This window comes from Semicossyphus pulcher, unplaced genomic scaffold, assembly GCF_022749685.1.
Source record: "Semicossyphus pulcher isolate SPU_LCO1_2020_fin unplaced genomic scaffold, fSemPul1.0.p SCAF_8, whole genome shotgun sequence".
Lineage (NCBI taxonomy): Eukaryota > Metazoa > Chordata > Actinopteri > Labriformes > Labridae > Semicossyphus > Semicossyphus pulcher.
The window spans coordinates 11693418-11717381 of NW_027211759.1; the positions used below are offsets into that span (position 1 = coordinate 11693418).

Sequence of the window (23964 nt, forward strand, 5' to 3'; positions counted from 1 at the left end):
TCGGGAGGCCTTTCCTTTAAATTTTAATCGACTTCTTGGTGCAAAGCTAAGTTAATCTGGTTTGGACTCTGCAGAATTCTGGGAGCTGGAAGGATTTGTTGTTTGTAGCTTTACTCTGTTCATCTGCGGATTCTCTGGGGACGATGAGCAGTTCAGTTACATTACGTACCACTCTGGATTCCTGCAGTCAGATTTTAGTTTACCCATGTGAATTTATTTGAAAATGTATGACTGATTCAGTCTCCGGCTCCCTGTGGCCAACAGTCCCTTCCCCTCAGTGATGAAAGCTATTTTCTTCCCTTTCCTACACTGACAGCTGGTGTGTGCTCTCCACCAGCAACACTTCAGCTCAGACCAGCTCTATGTATAGATCGCCGTCATTGAAAAGCCTATTTCAGTGGCTCTTGCTGCTATGAATATATGTGCAACATTCTGCTGTGCTTTATTTCCAATGCAATTACCTCTTTTCTCTCCAAATGAGTCCAATAATGCTGCAATGCGCAAGCACTTCAGGGTACATAAAATCCAACTTCTTTCGTGATGAGAAACTCAACATGATTGTCCAAATGTCAAGCTGTCCCCCGAGAGGCATTGTAATGTACACAGAGCTTGTGGTTGGTTTTAATTGTGACATTTATGAGATGTGGGAGAGCAACATTTGTGCTCTTTTTCTCCTGTGCCAAAGCTACCCAGAGGATTCTTTTTTCCATGAGAGTGAATCGTCCATTAATTGTGGGTACAACTGGTGAATCGATCTGTCAGGTAGTATTTTCCCGAGCTGCAAATTAGTTTCCCTGGAAGCTGTTCGACTAGCTATGAGCGGGTTGCAGTCAGTCTCTGCATAGTGTATGTTAATACCGCATTGTGCTACCTTACCTTCCCATGATGCCTATAAAGTTCAAATCAACACATTGCAATTACCATCTATTCCTCTGTGTACAGCTGCCCGTTGTGGCTGCCTCCACCAGGAGAGTTAGGACAAGCTTCACTGCTTTATTCTTCCGTATGTCATCCTGGGCTGCAAAACAAGATTAAATTGGTTCTGCTCAACTATTTGCTGTCAGCTAAAAGTAGATGGTTCAGCCTCAGAGAAAAAGGTATCCTGTGAATCTGCGACCAAACACTCACACAGACAATAGAGGCGCGTGTGCACGAGGATGCAGATACACGTGCGCAATCTCGCTCTCATAAACAAAGAAACTCAAAAGGCAGGTTCAGAAATGCACTCACGGTGAGAAGCTTGCACACGCTGCTGCACAAACATGAAAAACACACACTCGGTAAACACACACAGCAAAACACACAGACCACACAGTCAAACATTAGTGGCGTGTCAGAAGTCTGTCATCTCTTGTTTGGAGGATGTGAAGGCGTAGGCCGGATTTGTGACCTTTATTGTGACTGTGAGGCGTGTTTCTCCCTCTTTGGAGAAGATGATTAATTTCTGTTATTTACATTACTGCCCTGAAGGCTCCTCAATGGGCCTCACACATTTGTCATTTCCACTGCACTGTTTTTCAAATGGAAATGAAATAGAATGCACAGCCTCCTGGGTCCGCCTCGCCGAGCCTCTTTTAAGCAGAGAAGGCGCCGGAAAAAACTGTATTTGCTCATAATAAAAAAGCCGTGTCAACATGGCGCTGCGGCAGTCGCACAGTGCAGAGGTTTCTGGCTCCGGTAAACAACAAAATAATCTTGAGGGCTGTGAGGTGCGATGCTCACACCATTCCCTCACTGCTCTTGTTAATTAGAGCTCTGATTGGATGGGCACAGTCCATAAAGCAGCCATAACACTGGTTCTATCCAGCTGCGGATCTGCGCTGCTTTTTTAACATTGCTTTATAGCCTGCAGGAACCATGACATCCCCAGATGTCTGTCTGTGTATTCCCAAACCCATGCAGCAAGCACACACACACATCTTCCCGAAACACCTAGCGAATTAATGTTCACCCCTTTCTTCCTCTTCTTTCTCTCTTTCAACAGTTCTGGGCGTATTTCTCTCACCTCCTGGGAGTGTGCATGGCGATGGAGTGAAATAAAAGTAAGAGGAAAAAACAGGGAGTTAAAGGAAAAGTGAGAAAGACTTGAAGGTGTCCTGAGAGCGCTTTTGCTTTATGGAAACCGCTGCGGCTAATCCTCTGAGTGTCACTTCACTCTCCGCATCCTAAATAAGAACCTGTTTTGTGCGGTAAGTACAGACACTTCCAAGATGTGACTCTGTCTGTCCCTCCCCCCACGCTCTCTCTCTGTTGCTCCTGCAGCCCTGAAAAAAACAACAATAAAAATCAACTGCATGCGCTTTTCTTCATCATGACCGTCATTAGCTTTCACCAACACGATTAGGCTTTTTATGTTGTTAGAAGAACAGCATAAGTCACTGTTTTCATCATTAGGGCCTGCAGAGTCTCTCTGAAATGGTCTCGTTGGGAAACAGCAGCCACTGATGAGCCATAAATGAGTTATGGTCATTTATGCTAATCGAAGCTACACTCTCCACATACCTCGTTCTATGTTAAACAAACACTTTATTTTCCCAATGAGAAGTGCTGGCATTTGTTCCCTAGGGTTGTATTACTACAGCTGGCCTACAGCTGTGATCATAACTTAACATCCCTGTAATGGGCTTGGCCCTCTAAGCTAGCTGACCTGTTAGGCCTGGGACTGCTCGGCGGAGGTAATTACACATGTGAGCTATTTAAATGAGCATGATTAGCCGGTAACAAGCCGAAAGAGTGAAAGGAGGTGATTAGACAACTACGTGCTGATTCATTCTCCAGTGGGAAAAACCAATCCACTGCAGGTGAATATTTGTGTTGCTTTACGCAGTAATATTTGCTCTAACGATGTTTATGCTCGTGACGGTAAGCGCAACCGTAATGAGAGCCTTAAATTGTCATAAAATGCGGTTTTACTACTCTAATTCAGACGGAAGGCACACCAAGGCACAGTCAAACGGAAGTGCTTTTATGCTGCAGTGCCTGCTGAGGCAGATCAGAAAGTCGAAATCTATTGAATAGCAGCAGTTCAGTCTGGGTCATTCACCTTGTGTTTATTTCAGTCTCTTGTTTAATTTAACCACAGGCTTGTGTTGTCAGCGTAGGCCGTGAGCCATGCTCAAAGCCCCATCATTGCCCTCTGGCATTTATTTTCTGCAAGATAAAGAAACCCCTGGTTAAGCATATCAAAATAATGCACTTTAATATGGCAGGTTTATTTATAGAATGGAGCATTTATAATTATTTCAGCATCAAAAGCCAGGCTGGATTGTGTCATTCTACAGCTTGTATGGTCTACTTACCATCATAAAATCTGACAAGCAGCTCCAGGCACTCCACTGTGCACTGTGAGCAGGAGTCCAACTCTGACAGTGTTTTTGTGGGATTTCAATAATAATCCCTGTCCAAACTTTTTTTTTTTTCCCATTTAGAGATTCATGAGTTTAAACACTATACCTTCCACAGCTGCTGCAGCGGCTCCTGCGGGTGCACAAATCTTTAATTACCCATCAAACATACATTAAAACTTTGATGGATTAACTTTTAACAGCACTCCTCTGATCATTTTAAAAGGAGTTGAGTTCATTACAGCTGCAGAATCAAAGAAAAAAGAGGTAGAGAAAAGAGGCTGCCTGGCATCTTGAACGCTTAGGGTGACTGATCTGCTCTCAACACGGAGGGAACCACAGAGTGTGACTGTAAAGTTTTGTTGGAGGCAACAAAATATGATCAAACACGGCATTAAGTAGATCAAATTAGACGCAGTGATTAGAGGCCTGAGTATAGGTCAGTAATAGAGCAGGACACATCTTCTGTAAACGCTCACAAATGCACATACCAATGCCCAAACACAGTCTATAATGATCCTTCACTCAACTTGAAAAACGTATACAGCAGCAGGCCACTTCCAGCAGCCACTGCCATTAATTACATATTAACGATATATGGCTGCTTTGGAATTATAATATTTTTGCAGAGGCTCAATTTGAAATCCATCACGGGTGTGGGGGGCTCATTACGAGTATGTAGCTGAGGAATTATCGGAACAAGGCCCTTCGCTGCCTGTCTGTCATTACAACACTGTCAGATGTGCTTTGGCTGGGGGGGCTGTTAAAAGGAGCACGGGGACTTATCTGCTCAGCTGTAAAATGATTTTCTGTCTCCTTAAGAGATACCGGGAGTGCGTGTGTGCGGGGGTATCAGTGATCTGAGAGTAATTAAGATATGGGCTCACATCACACAAGGGCTTTGCACGTGGGAGACGAGCAGATAAAATTGAACTTGAAATAGTTGAGTTTAAAAGGGGGACTTTGATTAATTACAAAACCCTCAAAGGACGGTCCACCCCCGCTTTAACCGAAGTGGCGTCCCATAGCAGCTGCTCTGGAGCTGATGACCCCGACACCTCCCCTTTATCTTTAATAGGCAGGTTATCTCGTTATTCATTGCAGCGCACCCGTTCATTTGCTATATTGCTCTTTCTGCAAGACTGAAATACATCATTATCTTTGTATCAAGCTGTTCCATGTAAAGATTTTCTTTAAAGGGTAAGCCAATCGCGTGCTCAATGGAATTTCTATTGAGTTTATGACACACAGCCTATCTACACTGGTATTTTCACATTCACGGCTCATCACTGCAGATAGTGATTACAAGGTTTCTTCATTAATACACCGCACTGAAAATAGCTGCTAATGTTATTATGAAACCTCTAGGAATGCTTTGTGAAAGCCATGAGAGTGTTAAATGAAACACTGATACCACTACGTCATAGCCGTTCTTTAAATATGGAGCTACATCCTCTGGCTTGTTAGCTTAGCTTAGCACAAAGACTGGAAACAGAGGAAAGCTGCGAACACGGCTCTCTGAGATGGTAAAAGGAAATCTGCCAACCAACCCCTCCCAATAAAACAGCTATAATATATCTTTTTTTAATCTGTATGAATTGTTTACATTAAGTTTTTTGCTCTTAATATCTTGGCTTTGAGCAGTTGCCAGGCAACCAGGAGACTGTAAGAAGTTTTTCCCCTCAGGCAGGAAATAATCCAACTCATAACCTTATCTTTACTCTTTAGCTTCTTAGCTTTTCTAACTTTTCCCCGCTGTGTCCGGTCTTTATGCTATGCTAAGCTAGGCTAATCGACCTCTTTCTTACATTTAAAAATCCGATATCAATCTTCTCATTTGACTTATCTGCAGTAAAGCAAAGTAGCACATTCCCCGAAATGCCTCACTTCTCCTTTTAACTGTCACCGGTGGGAACATAAGCTCCCTACGTGAGGCAGTGTGCTTTCATTTGGTCAAATTTGGAATAGCTCGGGCTCAATTCCCCACAGAAAATAATTGTTCATTTATAGTCTGGTGAGTTACACAACAAAGCAGTGGGAAGCCAATGTGGAAATAATGAAATATGCTAAGAGAAGCAGCTTGCACTGGGCTCTCTAATGGATTGATCACCATGTGCATTCCCCTGTCATCGCCTCTCTGTCCATATAATATCCTGTGACTGTGTGGCTTGTGTGCCTTCTAGTAAAGCAGAAATGATTTTACAAAAGCGGCTGAAAGAAGCTTTAGATTAAAGTGTTGATGCTTATCGCTGTGCACTGATATGATGTATTTAGAGAAAGCCCTCCGTCATTTTCTCTTCCTTCAAGCTGCGATGCTTATGATTGATAAAACCTTCAAAGGGAGCAAATTGATTTGCCTCCTCCGAGCAGGGTTAATAGTTCACTCTTATATTCACCCCACAAAGCGCTCAGGCTGCTTTCCTGTCATTGTCTCCCAAGGCTTTTGGACAACACCCCAAGATATCTGTTTCAATGACAAATCTAAGCTCACTTGTTGTTCCACAGATGAGTGACGATTCCTTCATATGAGGCTAAGGAAGGGATACAAGCGAGAACGGAAAAGGAGGGGACACGAGACGAGAGAGAAGAAGAGAAACAAATTTTGCAGCCCGGGTAAAGAGGAGGTGGGAGAGCCGTGTGCTGTGCCTTCATGATGATATTTCACCCTGAACAAACAAGCTGAGCCTCACAGAGAGAGGAGAGCATCGATCTCCCCGGCTCCAATCATAATACATCCACTTTTCCCCAAGTTTACTTTCTGGCATTCCATCAGGACTTTATAAATTATTTCGGGTGACAAATCGATCTGTTGCTTTGCCCCTTTCTCTGCTGAGTGAAGGGAAACTTGATTGTGAGCAGTATGTGTATGTGCGTGTGTGTGTGTGTGTGTGCTTATGTAAATGCGTCCCTGACTGTGTGTGTGGATAGGCTCACACGAGTGTTTGTGTGTCGTCTGCTTTGGAGGCATCATCTGCCATCTGGCCTCAAAGTACAGGGGCCACATGGTGAGAAAGCAAATGTCACTGGCCGGGCCGGCCTATGCCAAGTACCGACAAATGACGTCAGGAGAAGCCCACACTGTCAAAGCCCGAACAAACAGACCTGCCTCTGTGTCCCTTCCCCTCCTGACCCTTTAACTCTCGGTCGCTTCTAATGACGGTAAGGGTCATCGAGGAATTAAAGCTTATCCCAGTCAGTCTGCAGAAAAAAAACCTGCATGCCTAAAAACAAGTATAATGTATTTTAAGGGATTAGTGAAAGTTTCGGGAGTGTTGTGGAAAACACTGATGGCCTGAGCCTGCTGATATTTATAGTCACCCCGTTCAGATGGTCTTAAAAAAACAACAGAGAGCAGGTCCAAAAAAAATAGATTGAACATTTACGTCTGAGCCAACCGTATTAAAGTCAGCGACATTCAAGTATCAATCAGCTGAAAAGGCAATGAAAGTCTGAACACGATCCAGTGGAACAGTACCTCACATCTGCCAAACAAATACGATTTCAATGCCGAAGCAGATTAGATAATATTTTTTCTATCTTGGATGCAATCCCATGAGCTCCGACATAACCGTCATACAAATTTATGAGCATCAATGATAGACAATGAACTCTGAATGTGCTGGTTAATGTCTGGTCTGATCCCGAGCTGAACTTAACGACTAGTTTCTGTGTTCTTTTTTTCTTTTTCGCCATCACAGAAGCAGCTGGAAGGGAAAGGTTTCAACACTTGCCACAGCTTTATTTTTATTTTGGCTGTGGCTGCACACAGTGCGAACCTGTTAAAAGTGTGGATGTTCACGGAGCATCTGTTTCGGCACCTCTGCGAGTGTGTTCAACAGATGAGGCAGGTAAACAATGCAACGTCCTTGGAAAAAACTATTATTTTTTCTATGAGGGTTTTGTCAGTCGGGCGCCATGCTGTCTTTTAGTTTTTAATTACACACCGTGAGATAAACGCACATCTGTATTTTTCTGCAAGGCCGAAGGAAAGACTTTTACCTGACAAGCCGAGGTGAGGGAATAGTCGGTTCAGTTTAGCTTCAGGGCAAAACTTTACATTTTCCAGCTGATGTGCCAGTGTGCAGTGGTAGTTAAGGGACTCACCGCCGATCGCGCAGTGATGTACTGTACTCGAGGAGATCTCAAAGCCCCAGACACATGCTGCAGTGTGTGTGCTTTAGCTATAGGCACAAGCACTCACAGTGACAGACACCTCCCTTTCTCTTCTAATCCCTTCTACACCTCTTCACCACATGACAAGAGCTACTTTCCCTATAGACACAGTGTGAAGGAGCAGGGTGAAAAACAATTAAAAACGCGCTAGTGGGTGGAACTCCATCTCATTGTTTCACGTCCAATATGTACCGTATAGAAATTATGGAATTATTTTAATGAGTTAGACCTCATTTAAACACATATTATGTGTTTTCGCCAGCCTGTTATGGTGTAAAGTATGTGGGCTTATACATATTTGATCATCTCGTTTGCCTGCAGAGTAACAAAACTTAATTTCCCTTTAAAAAAACACAGGTAGAATTGTAAGTACTGTGAACCACACATACCAATACAGCCTATTTGTAGCTTTTTTGACAACCGACAGTTGTTAAATTACAGATTATCCCAGCAATCCTGACAGGGATAAAACGAGTCATACAGTCCTCGAGCACAAACATCAGAATCCCTCTCCCGGCGACTCCCTTCTCTGAACACACGCATATAAATAGCTTCACACATGAGGGCATGCATACGTACGCACACACACACACACACGCGCGCACGGACGCAGAGAGATGCAGACACAAGCACACCAGCTGCTATGTGCAATAAAGAAACAAGAAGACCTACTCTATTTTACACATCCGCAGGGGGTCAATAACTCATTAGAGGTGAGGGGAGGCGGAGGCAGCTGAGGGAGATGACGTGGTTGGAGCTGTGTGTCTGTGTGGCCGTTCACCTGAGGATATCAGCGTGTCATTGTGCCCAGAGGTCATGAGGACAATTCATGACTTCATTAGCGGCATGTCATAAAACATGCCAGGGTGTTTCCAGGCCTGAAATAGGGTACAACTACGTGTAATTTGCCTCTTTTATTCGTCTCTAACCTTTTTCTCTCCCTTACTGGGATTTTTACAGCTCATCCTATTGGCTTTTAATTTATTACCCTTTTATCGCTTGTCATGAACTTTGCATCTCGTTGAAATGCTCCATAAAAATAAAGTTTATTACGAGGTCAAACTAGATTTCGGTCCCATACTAGTGCAGACAGAGCGTTGGCCTATATGATTGTCTTTGAACGCGTCGCAGGCATTGAAGCAAACATTAGCACCTTATATGATCTGTTCTGCTCACTTGTCATTTCTGGCTTAAACTCACAAAATCGCTTCAGCAGTTCCAAATATTTTCAGTTACTCTATTGATGACCCGAATCAAATGGCGTCTGCCGCTTTGCTTCTTCCTTAACAAGCCCTGGCACGTCTCCAGTGAGGGGGACTCATCTGTTTAATCATCTCAATCAGTCAGCTGGACCTGACTAAATATAGAATAAAGAAAACATGGGGCTACAACAGTGTATTACAGCAGAGAGGCTGTTACTATCAATGGATCTAAAGGAAGAAAGATGGCTGGATGTGTGTCTGCCTTTGTGTCTGTCTGATGCTACCCGACTAAAGGACAGTCAGTGTGCGTGTGTGTGTGTGTGTTTTTGTTTTGGGTGCATGCCTTTGCGTTGCAACACTAAGCATACTTAAGGACCTGTTTACAAAATGTATCCTGTTACACAACCTAATCCCAAAGGCTACAGCATCACTTGAGTGGTGCAAGTTCAAAATGTCAGCTTGCACAATCTGGCTGGACAGGACAGGAGCCCAAATGAGAATTATTATCTCTGGAATCCTCTAAAAAACACACACATAATTTTAGACTGTTTTTAAAGATTCATGCTCTAATTGTTTCAATTTTTGAACTGATGTCGATGCAAAGTACCACAAAACTGCCGGATGAGCTATTCAACCTTGTTAAGGAAGGACACATGCTAATTACTCGATCCAAAGAGTAAATCCATAAACACACAGACGACGCAATTAAATCATCTGCACGGCTCTGTGTCAACACCAATCATCTGAGTGACCTTGGAACTTCTTGAAATGGAGCCTGCTCATAAAGTATGTCAGCACCTTGGATGATGTCATTCTGACCTTCCTACAGCAGACCCCCACTGTGCGACATGACTAGTCCTTTATGGTGTATCTGTCTGTATGTGATGTTTCATTGAAAAGGATGGAGCTGCGGTTTCGATTATTGTAAGATCTTTTAATAATTAGAGATTTTACAAAGCAAAGGAAAATGAATATGTGAGCTGCCATGTTTTTTCACACCCGTGCTCCTTTTTAACGTAGCAAATATCACCATTTTTTTGTTAGAAATACATTTCTGACAAATTGCTATGCTTTGCTTAAATTACAGGATATGTGAATGCTAAATAACCACTTTGACTACCTTTTAAGTGAAAACACTGTGGCTATCTGTGCTCTGACAAGCTCTGCAGCTAGACTGGCACCCCGCTCAGCTGGGATGCCTGCGTTTGGTGCCATTTGGCAACCGCTGGAATATTTAAATGCCCTGATGAATACATAGCCCCTGGGCCTGACTGCTCAAACGGAGTGTGCTCTGACATGCTCAGCATACACTAATGGGACTTCTGACAGTCCTGTGCATTCATCTTACAAAAACTCTGCATTGTGCCAGAGGGGACCAGTGGGTGGGTGTGGATGAAGAGCTCTGGCTGAAGATCAGGAAAGCTAAAGGGCCACAACAGGTCTGACTGGTGCCACATCTAATGCGTACATCAGCAGACACGTTTACCGGACAAGTTAGGATACTGTTTGTTTTCCCTCGCAATACAAAAATATTAGTGGACTAATACTGATTGTTGGTGTTTTGCTAGCTTTGACTGGCATTAAATTCTCTGCTAGAACATAAATGTCACTGTTGTTTTCACAAGACAAGGTGTCTGAAAACTGCTAATGTTTGGAGGCAGATGGTATTGGATGGGTGCACGATATTGGTATTAGAACAATTCTTAACTTTTACTGTCAAATTTCCCTTGAGAAACACACTTCCTCTTAACTTGTTGCAAATTGCTGCTCAGTGCTTTAGAAAAGAGAAAGAGCTGTGGTTAAATTTGAATCTACGCCTCATTTCGCTTGGGCCCGGGAGTCAAAGTAAACGGTCAAAGATACAGTCCATTTTCTCGAAGCTCAGCAGCTGTGTGTACTTAAGCATGACTCTGAACCCCTGTGCGCTTAGCTGAAGCCAGAGAAGATTTACAGCTCACAGAGTACAGTGTGAAACATGCCAGGGTACTGTAAGCAGCACGCACACAGAGGCACGACAAAGTGACGTCTGCAGGGATGCTGAAAGCTCTGGTTGCTGTCCATGGTGCTGAAACACACACACAAAAAAAGGTTGAAACGGGGGAAAAGCTGCTCCAGAATGAGCGGGAACGTGCTCTTTATGTCCTAATACGTAGATCTGATACCAAATATGGTCAACGCTGCAACACATGCTTCTCAGTGGACGCAGCTGCCTCGAATCCCCTCGGAGATGTCAGTGTTGTGTTATGGAGCACAAGAGACATTTCATTGATTATGGTTATTTTGGAAAATGTCAGTTCGGCAGTGTAGCCAGATGATGTTGACCTTTTAAGCTGTGTAACTCCGTTGAACAGCATAACAGAACAATGCAATCCAAGAAACGTTATTGATCACGATTTGTTGCAGAGCTTAAATCTTATTTATTTCTCATATAAATCCCAATAAGACTAAATATTGCAATCAATACATTTTGCCTAGAAACCACGCGCATGGATATCCTTTGAGAGGTCTAATACGTAAGACAAACAGTAAAATCAACTCCCAAACTTGAGGGGTATTAGATTTAAATCCCGGTATTAAGCATTTTTCAAAATAAAAGGATAAGAAAAAAACTTCGAAGGACTTTTATGCATTTAAATCGTTAGACAAAGCTCAAAAACATCCTTTAATTAACTGGTATGATATGTAAAATATTTTACATTTGGGGTAAGTCTAGAGGGTTCACGGTGTGTAGCGGGAGCAAACACACAAACATACGCGTTAACTTTCGCTTTTGGACATGCCGCCTACTTAGAGCACCGTTACGCATTGATTAGTCCCCCCACAGTGAAGCAGCAGAGGAATCTCTGGGTGCAGATAGGACCACTCCTCTCTCTGCATATGATTTTTTTTTTCTCTCTCCTCTCTCCACAGTCGGGCTCGGTGGTGGTGAGGAGGGGGGGAGGGTGGTCTTGCAGTCGACGAGAGGAACAGGAGTTTATTGAGGAGTAGCTGCAACGGGAGAGAAAAACGCATGCAACTGAGCGCCGCTGCCTTGCGGATGGAGAGGAGAGAGAGAGGAGAAAAGATCGCGCTCGGACGAATGACCACTCTGTGCTGAGAAACTGCCGCTTCAATTGTTTAACTTGTTGATGCGACGTTATTCTGCTGTTTTTCCTCTGTCGTGTGGCTGCAGTGACAGATACATGGGAGGCGGGATCGCAAGTACTCTCCTCCGAGGATTTAATTAAACTCACCGTGGATGCATTTTAAAGAGCAACCTTCACTAAGGTGGGTGTTTTTTTTGTTACTTAGATTTTCATTGAAAGAAATCTATCCTCGCTTATTGACGGGTGACGCGTTTCGGTTATCCGATTCATATTCTGCCGCAAAGTAGGCTTCCATAACTGAGGAAAAGGCTCGAGAGTGATACTCAACAGTGCTATGCGCAGTGTCAGTAGAACTAAATGGGTTTGTGTGTTTTCTCAACATATTCTGTTTAGCTTATAGGTGCTTCAGAACCATAACCACCAGTGTCTCTGTCTGTCCTCCCTGCAGATGCGATTCATCTCTGAGCCATAGCACTGTGAGAACCGGACCAGGGTTGTATTAAACACTACAGGTCAGCATGGCAGCAGGTGTAGCGGCATGGCTCCCCTTCGCCCGTGCGGCGGCCATAGGATGGATGCCGGTGGCGAGCACCCCCATGCCCATCCCTCCCCAAGACAAGAGGAAAGCCCAGGACGGACTCATCATCCTGAACGTGAGCGGGACCAAGTTTCAGACGTGGCGGACCACTTTGGAGAGGTACCCGGACACTTTGCTGGGGAGCACGGAGAGAGACTTCTTCTTCCACGAGGAGACAAATGAGTACTTTTTTGATCGTGACCCTGACATCTTCAGACATATCCTCAATTTTTACCGCACGGGGAAACTACACTATCCGCGCCAAGAATGCATATCTGCTTACGACGAGGAGCTGGCTTTCTTCGGTATAATACCTGAGATCATTGGGGACTGCTGTTATGAGGAGTACAAGGACCGGAGGCGCGAAAATGCAGAGAGGCTTCAAGACGACGAGGAGAATGATATGAACAATGACGTCACGCCGGTGAACCTAACGCACCGGGAGTTCCTGTGGCGGGCTTTTGAAAACCCTCACACCAGCACCGTAGCTCTGGTCTTCTACTACGTCACAGGCTTCTTCATCGCCATATCAGTGATGGCCAACGTGGTGGAGACGGTTCCGTGCGGGACTCTGCCCAACAGGTCGAAGGAGATGTCCTGTGGAGACCGCTATGCTCTGGCTTTCTTTTGTTTGGACACCGCATGCGTCATGATATTTACTGTTGAGTATCTCCTGCGTTTAATCGCAGCTCCCAGCCGCTACAAGTTCATGAAAAGTGTGATGAGCGTCATTGACGTGGTCGCCATCATGCCTTACTACATCGGCCTGGTCATGACTGACAATGACCAGGTGAGCGGTGCTTTCGTCACGCTCAGAGTCTTCCGGGTCTTTCGGATTTTCAAGTTCTCCCGGCACTCCGCGGGGCTGCGCATCCTGGGCTACACCTTGAAAAGCTGCGCCTCCGAGCTGGGCTTCCTCCTCTTCTCACTCACCATGGCCATCATTATCTTTGCGACGGTCATGTTTTATGCAGAAAAAGGCTCCACAGCCAGCAAGTTCACCAGTATCCCTGCAGCGTTTTGGTACACCATTGTCACCATGACAACACTGGGGTAAGTGGCTGCATATAAGTACATAAAACCCTTTAAAACCTGTTCTTTCAACAATATCTTCCGCCTTTCTTTGCTTATTACTTTTGTGAAACATTAATATGCTCAGAAACATGAGAAAAACAGAGTCCTCAACTGCTAAATGACATTAATACCATGTATTCATCAAGCGGGTTTTATGTTTCTAATTATTAAGTTGTTAAATTAGCTTAGCGAGGGACAAAGAGGCTAATTAGCTCAATGTTTCGGCCATTGTTGGAGCTAATTGTCGCGCGGCCACAGGTGTGCGTTTATTGGGCATATTAACGGCCTCGAGCGCTGCTCAGCCAATATGAGGACAGGAACAATGTGGTTTATAGAGGCGTGTGTGCACCACTCACTGCCATGTTCACTGCCTATCAATGAGCCTGCACCGCACAAGCAGCCTTTGAGGTTGGGCCTCCTCCCTGCCTGTTTTCAAGGGGCTGTATTTGATGCGCTGTTTTGGAAAGGTTACGGCCATGAACAGAGACATTCTGACCAATCAGGTGACAGTGGAGAGGTTTTTTTTATTCCCACCTTGCAGGAGACCTTTTAGGACCAGAGAAAAAAGAAAGGCAGTGAATATACAGGCTTAACTGAGGCACGAGGGCAATTATTAGACTGTTTTACATAAAAATGTACAGACTGCACACACACACCTTTCCTCTCCCCTCTGTCTCTCTTTCCTCTCGTCCTTTAACGAGCTACAGTAAATATTTGAATGCTAATTTCATGCTCATGAGCAACCTCAGCTGTACTTTGTGCTGATGTAGCATAAAATAATTAAACACGGTTAAGACGATTACATCAAATTAATTTGTATTGATGAGCCCACTCAGCCGCTCAGCTGCTTGACGTGGGTTATTATTAGTATTGTTATTATTACCGCTTTTATTTCCAGCTAATCATTCTGGGCCAGAGCGCTTTCCAAGGTGCTGAAAAGTTGTGTCAGTGAGACATCTAGCTGATATTTGGTTTACATACAGTATATGTCGAATGGATAGAGAGAAAGTGGCTGCAAAAGCCAGTTTCAGTGGGAAACGATGAAAGCGTTGTTGTAATATTTTCTCTCAGTCTGCTGGGCTCTGTAGTCTCTGCTGCACACACGAGGTTAAACAGGTAATGTTAGCCCTCGCGCCCTCCACTACAGTGATGACACACAAATGAGGTCCTGTTGAAATAATGTTGGCTTTTAATATCAAAGTCACAACACCACACATCAAACATTGCAAAACAAATGGCCCCTGGCCGGGTGTAGTGTGTGTGGTCGCCTGTGTGTCTGCATGTGTGTGTGTGTATGGCTTTATGAGCTTGAGATGTTGCACTGTTCAGTGAATATAGAGTTTAAATCCACACTTTCCTGCATTAATGTTGTTTGAACAGGAATGTTCCTGCTTCATACAAAGACATGGAATAGTAAGCTTGACTTTTCATGTGTTTATATCCTTCCTCCTTGTTTTCGTCTTCCCTCATATCTGCATTGATGCAGCCTCTCTGCACCTGTTTCAGCTCTGCAGGCAACATATGTTTTTAATATTATCACTGTAATTATTGTTGTTAATATTATTTATTCTCACAACGACAGCCTCTCTCCTTGGCGTCACGCTGCGGATGACACCGAGTTAGTGGATTTCTTGTCTTCTTAATGGCAAACAAAGCTTCCCCCTGCAGTCACTCAATACCAGTCGAACTAGCACTCACCCTCGAAATCACCAATGAGAGCATAATTAGTGATATGCACGATCCAGTGATTGAGGCCGCACCACAAACCGAACGCTGCATTGGCCATGCATTCCAATCGGATTTAAAGCACAGATGAAAGATGAGTTGTGTAAGAGGGTACATTATTTATCTTTGGGGAGCAATAAAGATATCGCTGCATTCAGCCCGGAATCCCCTTTTTGTGTTGCTTAAGATGGATTTGAAAAAGATGTTCTGCTGTACGAGAACAAAACTGAAACGTCCTTGGTAATGGGGACGTTTCTGTCACTCCATTGTGAGCCATGACAGCCGGGCTGACAGATTTGCAACCTAAACTGAAGCCTTGCAGTGGTGCAGAATGCTGCAGAGTGGACCACCGCCGGGGAGGCTGAATACCCATCACTGAGAGACAAAGTCGACTCCTGCTCATGATCCATCATTGTCTTCAGGTGTGCTCTTAAAAACCACATCTCAAACAAGCAGTAGAGCTGAATTGTGACTGTCATTGTGCACTGAACACACTGGAGTGTTCTCCTCTGGTAACCTTCACATGCTTATCTGATGGAGAGAATGAGGTATTCTGATGGTTTGTTTCAGTCTCAGCATGCCGAAAAAAATGATCCCCGTCTGACAAATAGTTATATGAATGTGGCAGTCTTTTCCTTCGGCTGCAAATAAGCTCTTTAAAGACTAGTCGGTGCTACTGGCTGGAACCTCCATTTGAAGCGTTTGAAAGCATTTGATTTCTTACTGATAGTCAATGGTGCTTTTTTTTTTGCCTGCATGGTGTCATGATGCGTTTCCACTACATATATTTTCAATTTCCCTGCCTCACACCCTGTGGAAGTAAAGACAGAGGCATGCGTTCTCTCCCCTGCTGATGGCCCATTGATTGTGCTTAAGCAGACGTGCAGACATTGGGAGAGCAGGGGCTCCTGTTCAGAGGCACTTGGCAGGCAGCCCGAATGAAAAGGAAGGGTGCCTGGAGACCAGCGGAGAATCAATAGCTCTGTGCAGCTGCGTGTCACACCTCTGTGTGTCTACAGCTCTGTGCCACCAAACACAGGACAAGACCCACTTATCCCTCCTTATTTATTGAGGCTAATCTCTGTGGTTGCTTTTGGATACCAACAAAGAGAAGTCTGCCTCTGTCAGAATGCTGCTGCCAAGAGGTTTAGGGATTGAGTGACTGGGTGTAAAATGTGCAGTTTTTATTGCGTTATTGTGTTTTGCACCATCTTTGAACACTGCACCAAGATCTGGGCGTATCATTTAGTAACTTGATTTAATAAAGTCCGTTTAAGGCAGCAATAGATTTCAATTTAAAGATCACATTGCACTTTATTAGGCTGGAATCAGATGTTGCGGTGTTTTCTTGCTCTTGTTTTCTCTAGATGATCCTCGCAGTCAGGGTGAATTAGCTGCAGAGGGAGTTTTTGGTGCTTCAGATCTTTTAAGTGATTTAAGGTGTAATGGAGTGCACTGCTGAGAGCAGCTGTGAAAACGGTGGAAGTCAAGCGCAACCCACAAGGGAAGAGGAGTGGGGAGGACAGGGTTTAGTCTGGCATAGAGACACACACACGTTCCGCTGGACACAAACACACATTACCTTTGATGGACGTAAGAGACCCCCGCTTACGACACTAACGCACACACTTTGCTATCAATCCTTTTATCAATATCGCTGTTTTGGCGCTGCCTCCGAGAGGAATGATCGTCCTAATTACTGATTTGTCCTGACGTCTACTTAGTGCATTGTCCCACGGTGCTACATACACAGCTGTACACTGTACTCACTCAACAGATGCAGGATTTATCACCATGTCGTTCGTCTGCGCTTCAGCTCCACCCACCAAATACGCCTGGAAAAGGCTTGACAAGTGAGCCCTATAAACCTCTCCGGTTAGGATTTATAAGACAGAGGAGGCAAGGTTAACAGACATGAGGGTCACTGTAGGGCCCATAAACCAGCACAAGTATAACCATTATCGTGCTCTTGACTTCTGACACCACCACCCCATGGCAATCACAGAGCACAATAGACGGCGTTGTCTTCATGGTTCAATATGGTGCAGATCAAAGCCTTTTGAAGTCCAAACCCCTCAATGCATGTCAGATGTAATTGAACTATACAGGAGCAATCTGGAGGGCCTCTTACTGTATCTGTACCCAAGAGATAACAAATGCATTCTTGATGATATAGTACTCATGTGGTCGGGTAAGTTAACGTGCCCCTGGCAGGCATCTCACAGGATTTTCACTCTTTTTTTCCTCAGCATGACAGTCAGCGAGAACATTTGGTGTTTGATTATGTACCGCAATGGGTGTAATTTTTGTGTTCAGTAGAATACATTACACCACTTGGCATTGTGTATGTTATGCACATTATGAAAATCAGCAATCCATTATGAGAGATGTGATGTATTACTGTGTGAAGCAGAAGCGGCCGCTGTGAGATGTGTAGGCTGCCATTAGCCTGCAGGCTCGCAGTGCCCCTCCAGGTGCTTTATTGGTGAGGAGAGGTGATGCAAATACGAGGCTGGTATAATGGTCCTGAAGTGACAGGTGACTTAATGAGGGGAACCTGGCACTGAAATGTGTTCAGTGCGAGTTCCTGCCTGCCCATGCAAATGACTGTGAAATGGAGGAGTGAGAGCGAGGGGCAGGAACAGGCAGCCTTCTTCAGAGGAGATTAAGATCATTGTGAAAGAATCTGTGTGAAGGATAAAAAAACATCTAGTTTGTTAAATTGAAAATACGCAAGGCCCCGGCATTTTCTTTATTGTCTTTGTTTTCATCTCACTGAAACAGTTTCACACTGGCAGCTAGAGATTTAAAAGGGTGTTGTGGAGGTGTGAGTCGAATGATTGATTAACATTTTATAGGCATTCACACACTACAGATTTATGACATCATATTTATGTACTTCAGAAACTTCAAACGCTTCCATTTGCACCCAAATTACATTTTAATGACGCTATATATATTTTTACTGGATAATACAATGAGGAAAAGGAAATGTATTTGTGGTCAGTGAACCCTGAAGTGAGAAACAGATTATGGCCAGCTGCTAGGTTGATGTGAGGATACTGTGTGTGTGAACTGACTCTTAAAGCAGGCATGCGTCACTGCGGATGGTCAGATTGATAAATAATCTATATGGCAAGGACAAAATGGCTGTCCCTCCTTTTGATTCGATTTCTTTGACAACCCTTGTTCGAGGCAGCGCCAATAACGCTCATTTCACGCGGGGGGGGGTTTCCATTAATTCCCTCTGAATGTGCTGCATTAAGCAGGGGAATAGACTAGCATGTTCCGCACTTGGGTAACGTAGTGTGAGGACATAAAATATGGCATCAGTGTTTTTCTACACTGCTCAGCATTTTTATCTTCCACTTTGTATTGCAAGCAACAACCAAGATTAATGGAATTTTCCAGAACAAGATTAAAGTTACTCTGAATGAATGCAGCATCACTGCATTAGGAAATAAGGAGATATGTGAGAAAACATCACCTCGATTTCATTGTTGTTAGAAAGCGTTTGCTCCGCCTGGCTCCGCTTCCATCCAATCTAACAAACCCCGACCCAGCCCGACTGAATGAACGCAACGAGGAAATGTTGCATATTTTGTGACGATGTCCTATCTTGAAAGTTGATATGTTGTAAAAGATATCAGATGTAGTGTGTGCAATGAGATCAAACAGTGTGAAAATGATACACCCGAGCCCAACAGCTATCTCCTCCTATAGTGCTGCACGGCTTATTTACATACTCAGCATTTACATACAGATGGAAATGGCTTGTCTGGTCATGGAGATTGGTATGCAGACACACATAATGCCTGCTCATCACTATGTGGAGACTTACAGCAGTATTCAGAGTGGGTTCTCTTTGGTTTAGTCTTCTAATTTACTCTGTGATCAGAATTAAGTTCTTGTAGTCATAATGTCAGGAATACATTAAATGTTTTCGACAAAAAAAGAAGATTTATGGATCATCAGGCTTTATGTACAGCATGTTATTCTAAACACTAAGCCCTACTATAACTAATTATATATCACTATACCTCTGTTTACAACAGCTTACAGTTTAAGTTGTTTACAGAGCCTCTTCTATAAGCCGAGAGTCGCACTTAGGATGCACTACAACACAAGAATGCATTGAATTTAATCAGATCTGAAATATTACCAGGGCCTGTATCATCAGTATTGATACATTTTGACCTTTAAAAATGAAAGGTCGAAATATACCAAAATATCCTGAACAGAAGGCCATTTGTCCTGATAAAGGAGGTGAGCGTTATCATCCTTGAAAGCGACGTCTTAATATATTCTCATCACGACAAAAATACCCAAAAAATGATTTCACTTATCTTAAAGGTCTAATCTCGAATATCTCTGTTTCACTCTCTTTAGCGGCACCTATGGCGGTAAACTGTAACTGCGGGAGCACACTTCCCAGATATCCAGACAGTGTTGCATGTGTGACGTCCACAGTTAGCTCCGGTTGTAACTCTTGATTTTCCTCGCTGACGGTCGCTTTCCTTTTCAGACTGTTTGCCTTCATCTGAGCGTCGAATTTGTTTCTTTTTCTTTGGATTTTCACTTATTTTTGAAGTTGTATCTGTAGTCATTGATCTTTTCTTTGCTGCTTAGCTCCACCTACCCTCTCTGGCAGGCCAACCACTGCTGGCTGATGTGTCACTAACTGGGCGCTGCTTGGGATTTTTTCATGCGAATATCGGCACGGACACCCAGTCTGTTATAATACCGTAGGCTCAATCACCATTGTGTTGCATCTTGGGTGATAGATAGTAACTTAACAGACGTTTATTTAAATAAAAATCTTTGAGATTATTACTTTAACTTAAAACTTAAGTTTTAGTTTTTCTATTTAAGATGCTAATGTGTCTGTGTGGTGAAGGTCTTCATTTGGTCATAATTTCTCTTCATGGAGTCCTGTCTACACTGCATTCAGCCATGAAGCCCTTTAAAACACAAGTCGTTTTTTTAGATTTTCACGATAAAGCTTTTAAACAGAATACCAAACAAGATATAAAATGTTACAGTAATCCGTGAGCTTTAGAGGTGCTGGTAGGAACATTTTGTTTCCTTCGGCTAGCTTCTCCCTCTTGTCCTGTGTCTTTAAGCTAAGCTAACCAGCTGCTGCTGTTGCTTCATATTTCCCAAAAGGGCATTTTGTTATTGTCCCTAACCTTAGACATTCTTTAACTGTAGCCTTGCAAAAGCGTTGTATTCTGTTTTTGGCTGACCGCCAGGGTCAGCCCTACACATGGCTCTGTATATGACTGACTGACTGACTGAGTGAGCAACAGTACTTTCAGAGCCATAGAGAGAGAGAGTTGAGGCATCGCAATGGCGGATCATGGAGCATATTGGACCTCCACTGACGCGACTCTCTGTCTACATGACTCTGGATACTTTGTTTGGGGGAGTAGGCGGGGCTGCTCCTCCGCTTCTCGTCCGCTGTCCTCACCTACGTCTGCAGCGCGCATATCCAGGGGTAGTTTCAGGTCTTTGTTTTCAAGGTTTCCGTGGGTTGGTCTTAACAGAAAACGATATTATTTACATTAGAAACGGGACCTTGATTAACACACAGAGAAAACAACCGTATGAGCCGAGACGGAGAGCGAGCTAGTAGGTGAGTCTCGCAAGACGCACGTGTCACGCCGGCAGTGTGAGGACTCTCATCTGTTTTCATGCATTTAAAATAAAAACGTCCTGCAGCCGTCCCGCACACTCCACGCTTCCAGTGTTGCCCACAAAAGCGCACATTGACCTAATGTTGGGGATGTGTCGTCTGTCCTACACTCTAATTCTAAAAGACCTTAGATTATTCAGACAGTTTTTCTGTGTCCCATTGTGTCACTTCACGTCCTTCATTTAGATCTCACATTCAATGCAACATTTTTACTGCAGATATTAAACAGCTGCTGAAAGTTTCCTCTGTGAGACATCCACCACTCGCTTGTTTGAATTTTCCGTGGTGAGGGTTTTTACTGCAAGGTCAGACAACTAATTAAAACCCAACATAGTGTGGAAACAACAGAGGAATGAAATGATTCCAGTAATTCCCGCACGGTCACATTAGCATTGTGAGAAAATTCTCTAATAAATTGTAGACTAAACATATGCGAGTCACTGGCCTTGCACTTGTTACTTTAGTGTAACACTTGAGCTAATCAGCATAAAGAGAGCAGGCTGCAGTTTGTTGTCAGGAAGAGCTGCAACATTTTTAATGGCAGCTCTGAACATTACAACACTCCCTGCACTGGCATGTAAGGAGTGCCGGATGAGGGAGACGCAGTTGTTCTTTTATTTTTAGATGTCCTGTCACTATCTTAATCAGGGGAGTTGGATTCATTATGCCGCATTTCACAGACCCAACCCAAACTATGCCCCCTTCCTGACCGCAAACGCACAGCTGTAGGAACCCAAAGTTGTGAGGAAGGTGATGATAGACCCGTCCGTCGCTGTGAGGAGTTTAGGGAGGGTTATATTGCTCTTTGAACCGATTATTCCTCTGAAGCGCATGGGACAGCATAGCAAACACAATGTCTTGAAATGGTGCCAGCTTTTATAATGCCAGAGCGTGAGTATCCCTCCCCCTGACATTTTTCTCTTTATCAAAAAATGCCCCTCAGCCAACAAGCCAACATCTGTGATCAGCAGAGATTCAGAGATTATCGCTAACAGCAATCATCAGTCTGCTCTGTGAACAAAACAGAAAAGAATTCAAAGAGCGATGTAACTTCTGCTGGTCTGACACCTCGTCTGAAGAGTGATGGGATATCGCTGCAGATGCGGCTTTAAAAAGAAACTTGTGCTGTTTTTAAAGCCTCTCAGCAAAACGCGAACTGGGCTGAAATGAGAGAAATCCATTAACCTGACAGTTAGCCTAGTTTTTAAAGTACCTGCACTTAACTGCTGTGTAGCATATATTTATTTCATGATGACACACTTTCTAACGTATAGGAATGTGTAATGTTTCTCGTATCCTGTGTGAGCGTTGAAATCAATACACGTTTCCCTCCAGCGGAGACAAACAGAAGGCCTAGCTTGTCATCAGATTCTCGGAGAGCAGGGAAACTTTGATGCCCACACATTAATTGAAACTTGGTTTACAGCCCATTCATAATATCTGAACGTGAGCAGCTTCATGGCAAAGTCATGAATATTGATTCAGCCCATTTGTCAGCTTAAAGCTCGGCTTCACTGCTCATGAAGCGTCTCGTTTTTTTTTTTTTGCAGTCGGAGCTGAGGAATCATGTGCCAGTTTACGGCGCCAGGATACCACAATAAAAGCTCCTCGTGATCAATACTGATCCCACTTGAATGAGATTCACAGCGTGCGCTTTAAAGGCAGAATACAGATCTGTGCATGTGAACGAGAGAGCTGCCCATACTCTCCACTGTTAACCCGGTTTCATTGTCGAGTCTTTGCCACGGGCTCCATAGATTATTAGTTCCTGTATGCAGAATGAATGATAAGAAGCTATGTCCCATTTCAGTTAAGGTATAAAGAGCTTCCTCCCGTCTGCCTGGCAGGGAGGTCCTGCTGAGATGAGGGATGTCAGCCTGTCACCCTGACGCATGGCAGCTGTTTCCTGCCTGCCCCAGCTTCTATAAATAGCCAAATATATCACCTAATGTAGGCCGTTTGGTCAAACAGAAACTAAACAGGGCATGTGCTGCATGTGGGGCGATATTTCTCTCTTTCACCTCAAACTAATATTTCATGTGCAGGTGTATCAAAGTCACTACTACTGCCTCAATATCAGCCTCTTCTTTATCTGTCTCCAAGCTGCCTCAGGTGGATTGATGACATAATAAGTGGCGATCACAGAGTGCCATTTTTTATGTCAAGTCCAGATCTCAAGCCTCCTTCAGCCGATCATTTCAGCTCATCCGATGCAATGTGTTTTTAAACATAAACATGAAGATATCTGCTGTTCTTCTGCTTCAAGATGAACTTCCAGCTGCTAATATTACAGTTACTGTTAGACGCCGCAGGCCATATAGGCGCTGGACTCAATAAAACCTGCACAATAAAAAGCATTCCAATGCAATACCCCTCAATAACTACCACACTGTAAAGATTGCTTTGATTTTTAGTCTCAGTGTAATTTTTTTCATGTGTGTTGTAAAGTTGTTGGCTCTTGTTCGCTTGATAGTCAAAATTTCAATCACATATAACAATATAATGCAATTGAATTAACACAAACGACGGTCTTAAAGAGTTACCACTGTGTTAAATCAACACTTCACTGCCTCGGTCCCAACAAGCACGGAGCATTAAATCTTCTCAAAGGGAAATGGTGATGATGCTTTTATCGGGCCCACCCACGATAAATTCAGGGCGGTCACATGACAGGTTGAAGGCAGCACACATCAGGGTCTGTCTTTTGTCTGTTTTTCAGGGTAATTTACTACCCCGCAGAGATAAACCAGAGTATTTTCCCTGGTTTCTGCACAAACAGAGTTGCGGTCTGGCTCCATGTACGACAATGTCTGCTGGCTGTTGGCACAAGACAGAAAATAACAACTACTGAATGGATTTAATACTGACATTTGTTGTTTTCAAAGGATGAAGTCTGCTGACTTTAGTGATCTCCTTACTTTTCCTTTGGTGCACACCAATGACTGTATATATAGATAGATGTCTCCATCTGCTCTCATTTTACAAAATTGATGCCATAATAGCTCCCATGATAGGCGCTGCCATCTTGCTATGGTGATGCCATTTGTTATTACGCAGTAGAGATCGGTGGGTGGAGCCGCCGTAGCCA

The 23964-nt window shown here is 43.8% G+C and overlaps 1 protein-coding gene across 2 annotated transcripts in view; it reads left to right on the forward strand.

Moving 5' to 3' along the window:
* The first annotated feature begins 12323 nt into the window (after window positions 1-12323).
* Window positions 12324-23964, forward strand: part of LOC138612881 (A-type voltage-gated potassium channel KCND2-like) — a 34286-nt gene continuing 22645 nt past the window's right edge. For both annotated transcript variants that reach the window (XM_069686387.1, XM_069686388.1), the window contains exon 1: window positions 12324-13435. In XM_069686387.1, coding sequence (XP_069542488.1) covers window positions 12324-13435 — 1112 coding nt within the window. The remainder of the gene's footprint in view (window positions 13436-23964) is intronic.